General features: G+C 38.7%; 1 protein-coding gene across 11 annotated transcripts in view; it reads left to right on the top strand.

The window, feature by feature from the left end:
- The first annotated feature begins 272 nt into the window (after positions 1 to 272).
- mettl24 (methyltransferase like 24) overlaps positions 273 to 18,948 on the top strand; it is a 30,442-nt gene continuing 11,766 nt past the window's right edge. For 4 of the 11 annotated variants that reach the window (XR_012396236.1, XM_021468726.3, XM_068215719.2 and 1 more), the window contains exons 1-4: positions 275 to 403; positions 5,738 to 5,978; positions 11,821 to 11,919; positions 13,422 to 13,534. Coding sequence is in view for 10 of the 11 variants with exons in the window: in XM_021468726.3 (XP_021324401.1) it covers positions 5,742 to 5,978; positions 11,821 to 11,919; positions 13,422 to 13,534 (449 nt within the window). In the remaining variant the exon portion in view is untranslated. Of the gene's footprint in view, positions 404 to 5,737; positions 5,979 to 11,820; positions 11,920 to 13,421; positions 13,535 to 18,948 lie in introns of all 11 variants that reach the window. The other 7 variants (XM_021468729.3, XM_073933838.1, XM_073933835.1 and 4 more) reach the window with 4 other exon arrangements.

Raw genomic sequence — 18,948 nt, 5'->3', positions numbered from 1 at the left:
TCAGTGTGCTTCTGTTGATATGTGCACTGTGTGTACCCTTAAAAACACACAAAACATTCCTTGTGTGTTTGCGCACACTTGGCGAATAAAGCTCGCTCTGATTCTGATACATAGACAAAAATGTGTGTGTTCCTGTGCGTGAGAATAATGTTCAGAGTTGTACTTGAGCTTGAGGGGCGGACTGTGTGTGTCTAGAGTTACAAAAGATAGTGGGAGGAGGCAGACGGGTGTGTGTGTGTCTTAGTGACGTGTGTGTGTTTTTTCCTGCTCTCAGAAACACTGGAGGAGCAGCGGCGGCTGGAGGACATGTTTCCAGACGCAGAGAAGCTGAACACAAGACCACAGGACTGAATGAACACACACATGGACAACAGAAGAGCAGGATCTACAGCGGATGACGGAGGTGCGTGATCATGCACACACACACACTGCAGATATTAACTTCATGGAGTTCATGCATTAACTAACAGTGGCCAGTGCATGTGTTATTAGTGTCGGGTAGATATTTGGTAACACTTTGCTGATGTATTTACTAACATTAAACAATTCTGCATAGTCGTGTACAGCATTTATTAATTATAGTTCAACATCAACTAATGCATTGTTAATATGCAAAGTTGTGCTTGTTGACATTAGTTTATGCACTAGTGAGTTATCGTCAACTCATCCAGGTTATGGAAAGCTCTCTCTTGTTCTGTAAGGAACGTGTCCTCTGCTGTTAAACACTCCTTTATTTACGTTTGCATTGTTAGATCATTCTAATGTGTTTATATTTGAGTATTTTTCTATCTTGACTCTGTATATTGTATTGCATGCTTGATTTTCTCTTTTGTTGTAGCGCTTTGGGATTATATTTTTATTATAATTTTTTTATTAATATATTTTTGTATTATTTTCACATTAATAATTTACAGAATCATTTCAGTATACATGTAAACATTATTCTAACCACCCTCCACCCCTTTCCCACCCTCACAAGACAGAACACTTTAAGAGACATACTTGTGAGACATCGAGCTGATGTGTAAATTAAGAGGAAATAAACAATAAACAAGCAATAATGACAAATACAGGATTAAAGCAATGAAGTGTCATACTTTTCCATCCGTATCTTCAGTCAACGTAACATCCAAGTTATTCATGTATTCAATAAATTTACCCCAAGTCTTCTCAAACATTGAAGAGTTGTTTTTTTTTTTAAGATTAAACATTATTTTAATCTAACAGGAACATAAGAAGAAAGTTCTCTAAGCCATACAATATGACTTGGTGGATCTACTGATGTTTCCAATGATTTTCCAAATGATTTAGCAATGCATTTCTTTGCTGCTACACTCAAAAAAACAACTGTTGAATGAACATGATTTAATGGAGGCACCCTTTATGCATCTAATCCAATCAAGTCAACCTGAACTGCTTTGAACATGTTGTATGAACACAAAGCACATTTGTAGATAAAACATGGTTTCAATATGTCAGTCTAACTTCTTTGCAACTAATTGACTCAAAATGTTTGTATTGTGTTATTCTAATTAATATGATTCTAATTTACTCAATGTAACACTAAAGCTTTACTTTAACAAAATTATGTCTTGTTAAATCAGCTAGTAAATTTCTTGTTCAATATTGTTGTTTAAATTCATTCATTCATTTTCTTGTCGGCTTAGTCCCTTTATTTATCCGGGGTCGCCACTGTGGAATTAACTGCCAACTTATCCAGCAAGTTTTTTTACGCAGTGGATGCCCTTCCAGCCGCAACCCATCTAGGAAACATTCACACACACACTACGGACAATTTAGCCTACCTAATTCACCTGTACCGCATGTCTTTGGACTGTGGGGGAAACCGGAGCACCCGGAGGAAACCCATGTGAAGGCAGGGAGAACATACAAACTCCACACAGAAACGCCAACTCGAACCAGCGACCTTCTTGCTGTGAGGCGAACATGCTACCCACTGCGCCACTGCCTCGCCCTGTTGTTTAAATTACATTTTTTAAATGACAATAGTATGAAGCAATATTTACAATTAAGTAATTCAACACAAAAAGGACAGAAAACATGTTTTATATATATATATAATATCTTTTATTATAGCCTTTAGCAGGCACCAATCACATTTAAACAAATTTCTTCTTTAATTTTCTGATACAAAATGTTATATAATATCCAAAATTGTAATATGTAATATAAAATATATAAGAAACATTTAGCCAACAAAATAAGCTTGGCTCTTAAGAAAACTGATCCCCAAGCAATACCTGTAGGACGTTAACATCATTTATTTTTACCAATTGAGTTTAAACAGCTTTCTTCACTTTGGTACTCCTATTCAAAATGTAAAAGTATAAAATGTATAGGAAACATATAGCCAACAACATAACATGCATAACATTCAAGCTCTTGGGAAAACCAATTCCCAAACTGTGCCGAAAACACGCGGTGATGCTTCTTCTTGTTGTTTTCGTATGGTGACATCCAAACGCACTACCGCCACCTACTGATATGCGCGAAGTGACTCTCCAGAGTGAGAGTTGTCGATTTGAAGCGTCTCACGCTGCGTCCCAAATGGCACACTATACACTATGCACTCATGCACTATGTACTTATGCACTTACACACTCAACAGGATAGTATATGTATGTAGTGTCGTCCCAAATGTCACACTTATGTATTTTTACTAAGCGGAAATTCAAACCGTTTCCCTGATGACGTTTGACATTTGCCAAATCAGTGAAATAAACAACAGAATTAATAAATAATACCGCCGTGAGTATTGCTGCATTCACCATCGGGAGGCGCTATAATCACTCTCGTAGGAGAATTTTGCTTTCACCATCCAAAATAAATAAAGTTATTCAACATGTGCGTCCGATCGCTCCGCCCCTTCCGCTACGTAAGCAAACCTGCGGTCGTTGAGTGCGTGAAGTGTCCATCATTACACACTTCATTTTAGCGGCTGAATGAGTGCATCATCCGGGTAATTAAAGTGCACTTATTATTTTTAGAGTTTTCAATGTGAACACACTACTTACACTATTTCTACTACAAAATGGCGTAAAATAGTGCATAAGTATGCGATTTGGGACGCAGCTTCAGTCTCATTGAATCAACATGTTCTGATCAAACTCATTTGATTATTTCTTGATTCAGTTTCAAATAACATGAATTAATCATTTAACATACGTAAACTTGATTTGTTCTTTTCAATCTGACAAATTTTCATTTTGTAAATCCAATACATGCCTAGTTGATTTTTTTGAGTGTATCAGAGCCATTTTAATTAAACGTCAATTTTCCCTTTGATCGAACAGAAGAACTGATTCATCCCCCAACAACATAAATCTTGGATCAGGTAAAAGGTTAACATTGGCAATTTTACTAATAGTTTGTATTCCAATAGGTTTTAAGTTTGGAACATGTCCAAAAGATATGAAATAATGTACCAACCTCAATCTTACATCTAGAACAATGTTCTGAATATGAATCACCTATTCTGTGCAATCGTTCAGGTGTATAATATACCCTGTGTAAAATATTAAACTGTATGAATGTATGTCTACTATTAAATGAAAATGTTAAGGCACTTTTACAGATATGTTCCCAAGTATCTTGATCAAACATGCATTCTAAATCTTTCTCCCATTTAAGCTTTGAAGATGACACTTCCATCCCATGCAAATGGTTAAGGTTGCTATACATATAAGACACAAATCCTTTGGGTTCTTTTCTCTGTCTTATAATAGCATCTATTGGGAGGGAAGAGAGAGGTCCTAAATTACCCTTTTGCATTGTGGTAATAAAGAGTCTCACCTTAATATATTTAAAAAAAATGTTTAACAGGAAGGGAAAACTTTAATCTCAATTGTTCAGATGTCATTAGTACGCCCTGCTCATATAAATCTCCAAACATCTGTATTTCCTTTTTATACCTGTATTGTGTTATTCCATCTCTTAATGCTTCAGGAAGAGATGGGTTACAGTGAAACGGAGTATTATTATACAATGAAAGTAGCCAAGTATTTTTTTTCTTGATTACAAACCCCAATTTGCAAGTGTGCATATTTTTATTATATTATCAATAATATCTATTATTAATACTATTACTAATAATAATACTTTTAAGGAGAGTAGTGTGAAAGTGTGTGTTACAGTATATTATATTTGCCATTTTTTCTATTAAGATTATAATATAGTGTATAACATTTAAAGTAAGTTTGCCCAACACATACACAAACACGCGCGCGCGCACACACACACACATGTCCTGAAACACACCTCCTCTCCTGCTTTCACTGCTCATACTCATTTGTGAATGAATCTCCGTTATGAACGACTCATTCGCTTAGCCGACAATAATACAAGTTTCTGGCAGCGCAGCATCTCGTTGTCATATTTCTTTTGCATTGTTTGCTGATTTTATTCAACAAAACTAGCATAAGCCGAGTGTTTAGTGCGAGTTGGAGCTGCTTTGTCTGATGGTGAATGCAGTAAGTGACTGTTATCATCAATAACGTTACCTGATTAGCACAAACGTTCAGAACATACAAAAACAGAAAAAAACTTAATATTACCTATGAAATGTTCTGCTTTGTTTTCTTTGTTTGCTCGTAACTACACCCGTAGACAAAATGCTTATTTTTTGAAAAGGACCTGTGTGTGTGTGTGTGTGCGTATATATATATATATATATATATATATATATATATATATATATATATATATATATAAAATCATTTTATACCACAGCCACGACGCACACCTAGCCTGACTTCTGTCTGTCTGTGTGTGTGTGTGTGTGTGTGTGTGTGATGAGCTGGCAGGCCCAGTGGGCCAAACTACTGTGTAGGGGGGGAACTGTTACTAAATGCATTTTAAATAATAAATGCGGATTTTTTTTATTTAGACAATTATTTTAGGTATACATGCATATATTTTTCACAATAGAGAGTGCGGGTGTTTTTTATATTTATATATTTGGTGGAGGGACAATCCTCGGATGGGAGCGGACATGTTCCCCCCGGGATTTACGTCTGTGGGTGCGCCACAAATCAAAATCATCCGAATAGCCGCGCTTTAATAAATGGCTTAAGCAGAAGGCATCATGCATATCAAAAACAGGCAAAGAAATGGATTAATATTATTCAACATATCCCAGAATTTTAAAGAAAATTTATAGATGTAACCCCATTTGTAATCTTTAACATTTTCAAAAGTAACTGTAATTTAATGACACATTTTTCTCAGTAACTGTAACGAATTACTGTTACTTTTATTTTGTAATTAAATTACGTAACGCCGTTACATGTAACTAGTTACTCCCCAACACTGTTTATACACATACTTACATGCATACACCCTCGCGAGAGAAATTTTTAATCTGAATAAGCGTACATGGCCTCTGGTGGATTTATGTGGGAACAGCAGGCATGAATGGCACTCGTCAGAGAAATTTGAGATCTGAATAAGCGTACACAGCGGCCTCTGGTGGATTTACTAAAACAAAAACTGCAAAAAATCGTAACTCGTGGTACATATTTGGTGTTCTCCAGAAATGTATACAGGGGTACATTTCAGAATGAGCTTGGGTTGCCAACACGCCATAATGCAATCCACTAATGTAAATAAACCAAAAACACACAAACTACAGAAAGTGTTCACTAGCAGACATTCTTTACAGTGTATGAAGTGTATGATTGCTGTAGAAGTGTCACCTGTAAGAGTGTGGTGTGTTCAGATGTATGGTGACGGATGGAGACGGTAGCAGAATGTGCTCCTGTATGAAGAGGATGAGGACGAGGAAGGGTCTCCTGCTGCGTGTGTGTGGGTTGCTGACTCTGCTGTGCGTGTGTGTGAGCCTGACGGCCTGGAGCAGCACACACACACTCGACAAACACGCAGCAGAGTTCAGGAATGAGGAGGGGAGTGACCTGAAGAGCACATCTACCTGCTGCTCACCACACAAACACCACAGACCCGTGAGTGCTGGATCACTGTCAGATTTATCAGATTAATAATTAGGGCTGGGCAAAAACAAATCATTAATATGAAAAGAAAAAAAAAACGTCCTGTTCATGCAGATTTTAAGAACAGTTGTCATAAGCATCAAAATCTGATTCACATTCATGTGTCATGTCATGATCATAAGGGTTTAATGGCAGTCTTATGAACACCCCTTTACGTAAAGATCAGGATCAGGATCAGAATCTGCTCTGATGGACAAATAAAGTAGCTGGGGACATCATGCAAATCAGATCCAGCAAACAGATTAAACACGCTTCTGTTCTCTGTCCGGAATCTGCAACTCATCACAGAGACTCTGAAACAGCAGCTCATTCTTGTGTCCTGGTCTTCTGACCTCCACACAACATGCCTGCGTTTTAAACAGAAGCTGTTGAGGCTCTTGGTTAGGCATGGGATGATAACCGGTTTCTAAGGGTGCTTTCACATCTGTAGTTCGCTTCATTTGGTCCAGACCAAGGGTAATAAATGATACATTGTTGCATCTTCTGCCGTCTTTGGGTCGTTTTCACACCACAATGCTGGCTTTGGTCCGAACCAGTTGAAACGAACCAAAACGCAGTCATCTGACAAAATCCACATCTCTCATTGGCCAGATGTTGTTGAACATATTTACTAAACTGCTTATTGATTGGTCAGAATTCACGTGTGGGAGAATGTCGATAAACTCCCGCAAGTAAACAAAACCGGCAGACACAAAATGTGGTTTTTACTATGGAGAGACGACTGCGCTGACTGATTGTATCCTTGCTTTAGACAAACTATACATTTCGAGAATGAAGCGCGGCCGCGACTGTATTAAAACAAAGTTTTAATGCGTCGCTCGTCACTTCAGAAGGAGGCGTGAATTAATTTAGCTAAACTGCGACATGCTCATCTTGCGGAAATATTACCAATGATCCATCAGGGAATGTTTCCCCTCTCTCTCTCTCTCCCTGTTGGTAAAGCGCTGTCAACAAATATTTTCCTCCATATCCCATAATGCACAGCGCATCAGCCTACGGCAGCTGAATTAGTCCAAAAGGCGCAGCACTTTTTGCAGTTGGACCTGTTTTAGTACAGATCATATTCTCATCACAAACGAACCGCTCCAGGGTTCGTTTGAAAGCGTACCGAGACCACCTCTTCAAGCAGGTCTCGGTACGCTTATTTGGTCCGCTTTTGGTGCGCCCTCGAGTACGATTGCTGCATTCACACCTGCCCAAACAAACCACACCAAGAGGGAAAACCAAGCATTAAGGGCATGTCTGAATCCACTTTTGCTAATTTAAGGATGCTAATTTAAGGATACACTCTGCACCCTGGCGCATGGTCTAACAGGGTTGTGCTGATTCTCTTAATGAGTTCTGAGTGTGTTTTGAGCATAACCTGCATTAAACCAATCAGAGTCTCATCTCTCATTGCTATTTATATGGCGACTCTGTAAAAACTGAACGCTTCACTAGCGAGAAAACAGTTAAACAGAGCATCTGCAGCGCGAGGATAAAGAACGAGCCTCCTCCATTCAGCCTCTTTACTTTCTCTTTACTTTACTCCTTTACTTTGGTGGAGTGAGGAAACGGTGGACACTCACTCCACTGAACACATCCATCAGCCGATTTCAATTGTGAAGCACAAAGATTTGTGTCAAAACTATTTCTAAATTCAGTTATAATCAATAAACGATAATAATAAAGTGTGGTAAAAAAAAAGAAACAAACACAAGACTTTAGAGCAGCTTTTAGTTGGTCAATGGTGCAGTCTATTTTAGTTCTTTTAAAAAATGCAACAATTTTCTGTTATACCGTGTTCCTAAAAACATGTGTTTTTATATTACTGAAATTACAAATAATACAGAACATAGTACATGCACATGTTAATTTAACTCAGTGGAGTAAACAAAATAGACTTGATTATTTGATTATAATAAAAGCTGATTTTTGATTTACGAGGCAGAGACTATAGTGGGAGTCTTTGGGCTCTATTTTTACAATCTGGGCGCAAAGTCTAAAGGCTGATTTATACTTCTGCGTCAAACGCCGGCGTATGCTACAGCGCTGACGCATAGCCCTGCGCCGTGGCCGTCGCCGTCACTGACGTGCACCTCTCAAAAAATGTAACTACACATCGCAACAAAGCGTAGCGCAAGCTCTGTGATTGGTCGGCTTGGTAGCACTGACGAGTCTGGGCGGGACCGAGAGCCGAGCGAATGGCGCGAGCGATTGTTTACAAGTGTGGAGTCCCGTGAAGGAGCTCCGGATGGAAAGTTTTGTTTTGTGTTTACCTCATAGTTAAAGTTGAGCGAGTTTGAGTTACTTGTACGTCCAGGAAGTGTTCAGGAAAAGCAAAACAGAAGCGAAGAAACTCGACACAGAGGAACATTTACACCTCACTGCCAACTAGCGTTTCGGAAGTGTTAATGCAGACCAACAGAGACAGCAGCAGAAGTATAAATGCACAGCTGCGCGCGTTGCCTGCGCTGTGGGTTACGCCGGTCACTTGACGCAGAAGTATAAACCAGGCTTAATGGTGCAAAAGCATTAAGGGCATGTCTGAATCCACTTTTGCTAATTTAAGGATGCAAATTTAAGGATACACTCTGCACCCCGGTGCATGGTCTAACAGGGTTGTGCTTATTCTCTTAATGAGTTCTGGGTGTGTTTTGAGCACAACATGCATTAAACCAATCAGAGTCCCACTCCCATAGTGCATTTGCTATTACATGGCGACTTTGTAAGTGTAAAAACTGAACACTTCACTCTGGACAAAACAGTTAAACAGGGCATCTGCAGCACAAGGATAAAGAACAAGCCTCCTCCATTCAGCCTCTTTACTTTAGTCCTTTACTTTAGTCCTTTACTTTGGTGGAGTGAGGAAACGGTGGACACTCACTCCACTGAACACATCCATTAGCCGATTTCAATTGTGAAGCACAAAGATTTGTGTCAAAACTATTTCTAAATTCAGTTCTAATCTCCAGCAAATGAATCAATGAACAATAATAATGAAGTGTGGCAAAAAAACAACAACAACCAAACACAAGACTTTAGAGCAGCTTTTAGTTGGTCAATGGTGCAGTCTATTTTAGTTCCTCAAAATAGCAACAATGCGCCTTAACACATCTCCTTTATAGTCCAGCACACTCATAAGTCCACAGAGTGGTGCAAATGGATTTACTACTTAAACAACGGGAAGCAAAACATGAAAATTACTGCTGCACTGGTCTGAAAATAGCAACACATCACGGCAAACACATCTTGAGCCTTATTGCGCCGGGTGGACGATAGGGCCAAGTTCATATTATACAACACAAAAACACTATTTTAAAAATAACTCAACATAATTATTCTATTCTCACAGATTTAGATTTTTAAAAAATGTATAAAAGTTTTATCTTGGAGACGCAAAATGTACCTAGAATCATCCTTTCATAAGCTAGTTTTGTACCATAATTTACAGGACCAACCCTGAACACAAATCACCTTTTAAACTTGATAGTGCACGACGGCCCTTTAGTATGAACAAAAAGGAAACTCTCACAACACATCAAAAATCTAAATAAAAACACAATGGGCTCTATTTTGACGGTCCATGCGCAGAGCGCAAAACGCAGGGCGCAAACGCTTTCAGGGCGTGTCAGGCAGTTTTTGCTAATTTAAGGACGAGAAAATCCGCTTTGCGCCGTGGCGCATGGTCTAAAAGCGTTGAGTTTGTTTTCTTAATGAGTTATAGGTGTGTTTTGAGAATAAACCAATCAGAGTCTCATCTCCCATTCCCTTTAAGAGCCAGCTGCGTCATGCCAAGAGAGCATTCACTATTTACAGGATGCAAAGTAAGTGTAAGAGGAAAAAATGAGCATTTCACAAGCAAACAGTGAACAGTTAACAGAAAACAGTTAAACAGAGCATCTACTGCGTGAGAATGAGAGATAATGGATCTACTTTCACTTTCACTCTTGGATAGAGAAACCTTTACACACAGACATCAATTAGTCTATAAATGATTAATTGCGTGTGTTAAGCGCAAATATTAGTTTCAAAACTGTTTCTAAATTCAGTTCTAATTTCCAGCAAACGAATAAATGAACAATAATGAAGTGAGCTCAAAAACCTGAGTTATATCCTAAAACACATGCTGTGCCTCATATGGTCTAAAACCTGACAGGTGGACAAATCTAAGCTTGTTTTAAATAAAACAAATATAAATATGGATATAATAAATAATACTGCTAATAATAATAATAACATTATACAAAAGCAAATTGTTATGAATGAACTGAAAAAGCCTCCCGAGATGAAGAAGACATAAAAGCAGTGATTTTTCATATTTATGTAGGCTTTTAATCCTTTATATTTATATCCTATATCTATTCTTATTATATCCTATATATATCCTTAATATCTAAATGTTTTCATATGTAAAGATATTTGCCTATTGCTCTCTTGTGTGTATTAAGCAGTGTGTAAGTGAGGCGCATCTCTGCGCTGAAGTTTAGACCGGGTTAGTTTTGGTCTAATGAAAAATCTATTATAGTTTCTCAAAATAGCAACGCGGTCCGCCTCAGAACACCTATGGACGCACATATGAGCGCTAATGCATTTGCTATTTAAACAGCGTAGCGCAACGCCTCAAAACCACTCTTGCGCCAGGCTGAAACTACCAAAAGACTACTGCGCCACGCCTTGCGCCACACTGCGCCGGGTGTATGATAGGGCCCTATAACTCAGTTATAATAACCCTGGTGTATACTGACCTTTAGCAGATCTACCGCTAATATTTAGATTCAACATATTTCTTCTCTTCAACAGTCCAGATGCTGCGCCTGTGTTGAGTTGTGTTTGTTTGACATTTCTAAGAGGAGCTGGAAAAACTCAGCACTAATAAAAGACACGACAGATCTGGAACTGATTAAAGTCCAGAAACAGAGAAAGAAAGAAAACAGCTGCAGCAGATCGACTCATTCATTTCCCTTTGGCTTATTGATCAGGGGTCGCCACGATGGAATGAACAGCCAACTATTCCAGCATATGTTTTACACAGTGGATACCCTTCCAGCTGCAACCCAGTACTGGGAAACACCCATACACACTCACTTAACCGCACACACTCATACACTACGGCCAATTTAGTTCATCAGTTCCCCTATAGCGCATTTGTTTGGACTGTGGGGGAAACCGGAGCACCCGGAGGAAACCTAACATGAGGAGAACATGCAAACTCCACACAGAAACGCCAGCTGACCCAGCCGAGACTTAAACCAGCGACCTTCTTGCTGTGAGGCAACAGCGCTAACCACTGAGCCACCGTACAAATAAATTACAAATTACATGTAAAAATAAATAAATAAAAAAGCACATATATTTATACACAGTACAATTTAATAAAAAAAATGTTCGGTTATTGAAATAATGTAAATTAAAATAAAATTAAACAAAAAATAGAATTAACTTGGAATAAAACATTTTACATGTAGGTACTAACATTAAACAAAATGTAATGATAATTAGAAATACTAAAACTAATAAAACTTAAAATGATTCAAACGTAAATACATGTATTGCCAGTACTGGGAAGGGCATCCCCAGCGTGAAACATATGCTGGAATAGTTGGCGGTTCATTCCGCTGTGGTGACCCCTGATGAATAAAGGGGCTAAGCTGAAAAGAAAATGAATGAATGAATGAATATATGTAGACTATAAAAACTACTGTAACAGGGTTATCTTTGTGATTTCATGAGTAAATCTTAGATCAAACCAAGAATATTAAAAAATAAATAATAATAAAAGCAATACTCAGCCTGTGTGTGTGTGTGTGTGCAGGTTCTGCGGTGGAGGATTGATCTGGAGCCGTGGGCCAATGGGATGCCTGCTTTACAGGAGGAGGCGCAGCGATTCCTCTCATACATCTCCACACCACAGGTCCAGTCCAGCAGCTGACCACAGACACACAGACAGACACAGACAGACAGACACACTGTATATAAATAAGAAAATCAAACACGGAAAGTCTAAAAACCCTTTTTTATCAGGAACTACTTTCTTCTGCCATTCATTCACATCTGCAGCTGACGTCAAAACAGCAGAAGCTGTTACTAATTCACCAACATCACAGTAGAGCTAGTGTTGAATGATTCTCTAGCATAATGTCTAAAGCGATGACAAAACTGCTGATTTTGCTCACACTTTAAGATAAGGCTGAACGAGACATGAAATGCCATCAGTCTACAGAGATATCTTCTTACAGTGTTACAGTCGACAGTATTTCTCTGTTGCAATCGGGATTTCATAATACTTATCCCTGAAAAAGCAACGCAATCACTACCAGACTGCTGTTGTGTTTGCGATAAGGAAAAACGCTAAACACGTGCAGACTTTGCTTCTTTTGTTTCTGCCAACACAACACACATTCCTGATATGCGAGCAAATCTGTATAAATACAGCACTACAACATACAAAAGAGAGAGATCATCTAACCTGCCAACATGTCTCTGAAAACCCGGGAGGAGGGGGTTCGGGGGTGTTCGGGGGTGAGGTCTCTAAATAAAACTGTTGAGAACAGGGATGGGGTGCAGCGGGTTTTGGTTGGCCGCTGCGATCGGGCACTGTACCAAAGTTGGCGCCCCAGGGGTGTTTACAGACTGTACCAAAAGGGAGGGGGGGGGGGATGGGGGTGAAATTACAGGAGTTTTCCAGAGGAAATAAAAAACGGGATAGTTGCGGGAGAAATGTGGGATACTCCCATGAAAAACGGGAATGTTAGCAGGTATGCTAACCAGTTTAAATTTGATTTGATCAGCTGTAGTTAGAAATCAGACTGTTATAATCTCCTAAGCGTATAAGGGCTTATTATGCGGTTCTGTCACCATCTTGTGGATAGAAAATGTCAACCATCTTTGATCGACTCTACGGTAGGCTAATGGCCGCCGACAAACTATCTCAGAAACTGTAAATATTTTAAAATAGGCACTATTCTTACAAATAAACTGTACAGTTGCAATCTAAACAACTACACCCTCGACTAAAAAAGCCACAAAAGGGCATTATGTTGTCTAACAGCAGTAATATTTGTAAAGTAATAACTGTAGCATCTCTGGTTGTTGCTGGCTGTATGTGGGCGGAGTAATACACAAAGGTAAAGGGTGAAGAGGCCTTTGTGTGCTGTTACTGGCAAAAATATTGCACGGCTATCAGCCAATCAGATTCAAGAACCAGACAGAACTGTTGTGTATATATATATATATATATATATATATATATATATATATACACACACATATACACACACACACACACACACACACTAGTATCTTGAAATATATATGTAGTAAAATGTTATGTTCTGTCCATCCGTTTGATTGTATAACCAATTACAATCCAGTAATAATCCAGATAATGATAAACAATGATTTGTGTGTGTGTAGGTGTCATGTGACGCACACAGAGAGGATTATGGGCCATGGGCTCTGTGTTTGGACCAAAGGTTCAGTCTGGCTCAGCGGATCCGCTCTAAACACTGCCGTGTCTACTCACTCAGGTCACACACACCGACACCATGCACATTTACACACATCTATACTGATAAACACTGAGCTGCAGCAAAAAATAGATCAATGAAGTCACACGATGACTAGTAAACACACACACTCTAAAACAGTCCATTATTAGCATTAATACACATTAAAAAAACAGCAGCAGGATATATTATTTCTAAAACTGAACTGATTTTAGAATACATTTAAATTGGAAACATGTACATGTGCGATATTGCATGAGTAGCAGTATGATATGGCTGTATATCAGCACTGGTGAGAGGCGTAAAATTGTAAGTATCTTATGCCTAGTTCAGACTGCGTGATTTTAGCCCCGATTTTGGCTCGCCGACAGGTGTTTTTTTTTGTAATTGAACTTTTTTATGTATTTTGAATTTTTACACCCACACAACATAAAATTTACAATACAAAATCAACATTCGAGAAATAATGTAAACAAATTATAATAAAAATAATAACAACAAAAAAAATATAACAAATATAAAATAGTACAAAACCATATAACAGACAGTCAAATTGACAACTTTTCAAGTTTCTTTTTATGTGCTCTCCAAATATTGCAAAAAGCTACCCCATTTCTGATTAAAGGTATGGGTGGAATCCTGAAGTCTTGCCAACATACGTTCATATGATGCAGTAGAGGTCATTAGTTCAATCCAATCTTTAAATGAGGGAGTATCTGAGTTCTTCCAATTTCGCAGCACCAGTCTCACAGCAATAATACATCCTGCGACGACTAGTCCAGCCTGTGTTTTAGATATTCCGTTCTGTAAAATCGATGTATCACCAAGAAGACAGACTCTTGGAGAATAAGGTAAAGGTTGTCCCAGCCATTTCTCAAGGTTTTGAATAACTCTTGTCCAGAATGGAGCCACCAAATGACAGCTCCACGTTAAATGTAAAAAAGTGCCCACAGACTGACCACATTTCTAACAGTGGTTATTTTCCATTAATCCTATCCTATACAGTCTTACTGGTGTCCAGTAATATCGATTAATTATCTTGTAATGTATGAGTTTACTCCTAACATCTCTCACAGTAGCACCTATACCACAATGAACGATCAAAGACGCGATCTGAGAGAATCGCCGATGAGTCGCCGATGCCTGTGAGATATTTGGCATGCTGAATATCTGGAGCTGTCGGCGATTCAAATCATGCCGTGTGAAATGAGTTTTGTCTGAAAATAACATCAGCGATCACCTACAGCCAATGAGAGAGCAGCTTTCACTTGTGTGTGTGTGTGTGTATACACCTGCTGCAGGCCAGCGGGAGGCTGGGGAGAAGTTAAAAGCGCTCATTTTCGGTTTATTTGGACCCACGAAATGGAGGAAAAACTAGTGGAGGTTTGACAGGACTCAGGAGCAACCGTGTCTGTTTGACGTTTCATACAGAAAAAAATTAGTTTATTATCAACTTAAGTTGAGGAGAAATGGCTAATTCCCTTTAAACCCAGGCGAGCAAACATGTACATGTTCAACCCCATTAAAGGCTTCTTTCTCATTATGTAGTTATGAGAACGTAGTTTGGACGAAGTTGTCGGCGATTCTTCCTATAGTAAAGTCATGCAATCTGAAAGCCCCTGTCCCCGATCCATCTTGCAGTGTAAACAAAGCAGCGACGAAACGCTAGCCCAGATAGTCATGCAGTGTGAAAACATCTGTGACACGACTACTTTGAAAATCCTGCAGTCTGAACTCGGCATTAGTGTCCCACCAGGCACTGCTACTCATGTGATATTGCATTTATACAACAGTTTGACAGCACAATCGTCTATATAAAGAAGAAAATCAAACACGGAGGGCCCTATCATACACCCGGCGCAGTGTGGCGCAAGGCGTGGCGCAGTAGTCTTTTGGTAGTTTTCAGCTTGGCGCAAGAGTGGTTTTGAGGCGTTGCGCTACGCTGTAATAAAGACGCTGTCTTTATTAGTCCGGGGCCACCACAGCGGAATAAATCACCAACTCATGCCGCACACTTCCACGCAGCGGACGCCCCTCCAGCCGCAACCCATCTCTGGGAAACTGTTTTGAGAGACGTGCATGCTTTTGTACAGTTTTTTCAATGAAATAACGCCACATATAGTGATAGATCTGTGTAAAATGGTCAACAGAGTCTGCCGCCACAGCTGGAAAAAAATCCTAGAGGAAACACTGATATATATATATATATATAAATATGAAGAGTTTAGATGCAGAAGCTGCTAAACGCCATTTCCGCCAAAAATGAGATAACGACATTGAGTGAATGCTTTAGGCTGTACTACACCATCAACAAATAGATTCACTTCTAATCATCAGTTTGTTGGCAAAAGCCACTAAATGCCAAATGAAAACGTCTCTTACCTCAAAACTCTGAGCACTATAAGAAAAAGAAAACACACTGTACAGTCAGGAGTGCAGCATGCATTCATAAGGTTTGTGCAGCGACGGTACTTTGATTAAGTCTGATTTACTATACATTAAACAGCAACTCCATTTCACGAAAGACAGAGTTAAGATGCCGTTCTTTTATCCCACATGGATGCTATGAGGATAAACAAGAGACCAAGACCTTGAGTATGGTGAGAATGAATGAATGACAGCTTCTATTAATTGTCTGAGAGGCATCCCCGTTTGCCCAGTAGGCCTACCTTGTGTTTTATTTACTAATTTAAACTTAAAGATAAATATAATATATAAAACTCTACATTATTTACATTCTTTAATAATACCTATACCAGGGGTCGGCAACCCAAAATGTTGAAAGAGCCATATTGGACCAAAAATAACAAAAAACAAATATGTCTGGAGCCACAAAAAATGTAAAGCCTTATATAAGCCTTATAATGAAGGAAACACATGCTGTATGTATCTATATTAGCTATATTAGCCTACTATCAAAATGACTAAATTGGCTACAAATACATGATTAAATAGCCACTGAAATCAGGTGGTTGGTGTTTATTTCGTTGTCATTTAAACACTTCAGCACAGCCTCTTGTCTTTTAGTGTTATTAATTTGATCATTTCTTCTTGCGGCCCATCAGAGTTCACATACCTGCATAAAAGCGCGTTGAATATCGGTCACATCACAGGCAATTGAGTATGCTGGCACTGAATTAATGTCCTTGGTTTGCTGATCGGTGATGTTACCTGCCATTTTAATAGCCCTTTCCTTCACTGTCTTAGTGGAGAAAGGTATATCTTTATTTTTTTGTAGTATCTTGGTTTTGTTTTTAAAGTTTGCAAATGGGTGTTCTAATATGTCATACCATCTTTGAACGGTTTTCCATGCTTTATAATCTCCTGGTTTGTTTACAACAGCCACTTGCCTGGCATCCCACCCTGCTGATAGAAACGTGTGTCGCAGGCTATGACGCATCTTCGTTGACAGAAATGTTGAAATTAAATATGAATTCTACACACTTTGACAGCATTTGAAAACGTTAAAAATGTTTGTCCTCCTACAGAAATCATATTAAAACAAAAAAATATATTAACCTCCCCCATCTTTTTGCATTTTCAAACATTTTTGAAAAAGCTCCAGGGAGCCACAAGAGCAGCGCTAAAGAGCCGCGGGTTGCTGACCCCTGACCTATACGTCTGATCAGCTTTTTATATTAATGGACAATGCACAGATACTGATGTTTTACTACATTGTTTGAATCTAACCAGCTTAGTTTCCAATGTTTCCATTGCTCTACTTACATTAAATCTAAATCGTAAATATCAGAAATGATAACAGATTGTTTCGATTTCATGCATGTCAGTTTTAATGTTATTGATTAATGCACTTGTCAGATTTCATTCATTCATTTCCCTTCTGCTTTTTCCCTGGTTTACCACAACCAGAGGAGCAAAAAGGGGGTATGCACTATATGCGGCGCATAGGGGCGAAACAAATGGAGGGGCGCCATAGTGCCAAAACTATTTTTGAATTTAAAAGTTTCAAATAATCCAAATAAATATTTTTTTGTTAATGTTTATTTTGCATTTTATACGAGTATAATATTGTACTTTATTAAATAAAAAAATCATACCACCCCTTCCCCTCTGTTGACCATTTGATTGATGCGTTGCAGCTGCATAAAAAATAGAAAATAATAATTGGATTAAAAATTCCACACATAAATATATAGTCGGAATTATCATAAATATTGTTTTAATCTGAAATGTTAATTAATCCTTCTATCAAGATCCATTTTTATACCGTATACATGTTTTTATAAATTCATTATGTTTCATATTGATACATCAGGCATTTTGGTAATTTTTTTTAGATCCAAAAAAGTTTGCCCATAACACTTTCATAAAATGTAACATTTCAGGCAGTTGGTATCTGTTTATTTTTTACACTAAACATTTTACAGTCTTTTTTTATTTCACTTTGTGAGAGGTGTAATGGCAGTTTCAGTCAATTGTTCATGCAAACACAGACCTTACACCTCTCCCAGTATGCATGTAAGAAGTGACTGCATTTTTAAGTTCTTTTTCCCTTTAGGACTCCCATATCTATCATTTCAAGAGTTCACACTTAGCTGATGATTGATTATAAGCAAGTTTGGCATGCTGTCCCGGGAGAGAGCCCTGAGCTCGAAGGTTCTTGAGCCCTGGGCTTCCTCCCGTTTGGAGGTAGAGAGGGGAGCCTCGAGCTCAGGTAGATCTCGACAACTCCCCTTTTTATAATAGCTAAAGATTAAGATTGAAGGCTATTAAAAGATATGCTGCATTATTAGATTACCTGTATTGAAATTTAGATTTAACGATTTACTTGTTGTACATGTTTTTGGAATGTGGGAGAAAACCGGAGAACCCGGGGAAAACCCGCGCAAGCACGGGAAGAACATGCAAACTACACACAGAAACGACCACCGGCCTGTTAAGGAACTAGAACCGGTGACGTTCTTGCTGTGAGGCGACAGTGCTAGTCACTGAGCCACCGTGCTGCCCTATGGAGGGAAAGGTGAAAAGGTAGGGGTGGAAGGGGGGATTCTTCAAATCGAAGATGACTGTAGTGAGAAACCCCTGGCTCTTTATAGTGGTTAGGAATGGCCTGATTGGTGGATCAAGCATGCTAATGCAGAACCAGCCGTGTTCAATCATAATCACGTGCTCCTCTCGAAATTAGTTTATGAATAAACTTCACTTTGTTTTGACAAATGAAGTACAAAAACAAGGCATGTCAAAGTGCTATAATCATTTAGTGGGGGAAATGAAATTGAGAAGAAATTTGGGGAGGGACGAGATGTACGTCTTTGTGACTTAACATGCTTAGTGTAATTATACGTTTACTACTTCATATTATTTCAGTGGTGTTTAGAAATGTATGTGTTTGAAGCACGTTGACGAGGAAAAAATATCCTCAGTTTATTGATGGAAATATTTTGGGGGTAAAACTTGCTCCCGCATACCCCGCC

Source organism: Danio rerio, chromosome 20 (genome assembly GCF_049306965.1).
Source record: "Danio rerio strain Tuebingen ecotype United States chromosome 20, GRCz12tu, whole genome shotgun sequence".
NCBI classification, from domain to species: domain Eukaryota; kingdom Metazoa; phylum Chordata; class Actinopteri; order Cypriniformes; family Danionidae; genus Danio; species Danio rerio.
Note: the sequence above shows the minus strand (reverse complement) of the source record. Positions and strands in the feature narration are given on the sequence as shown.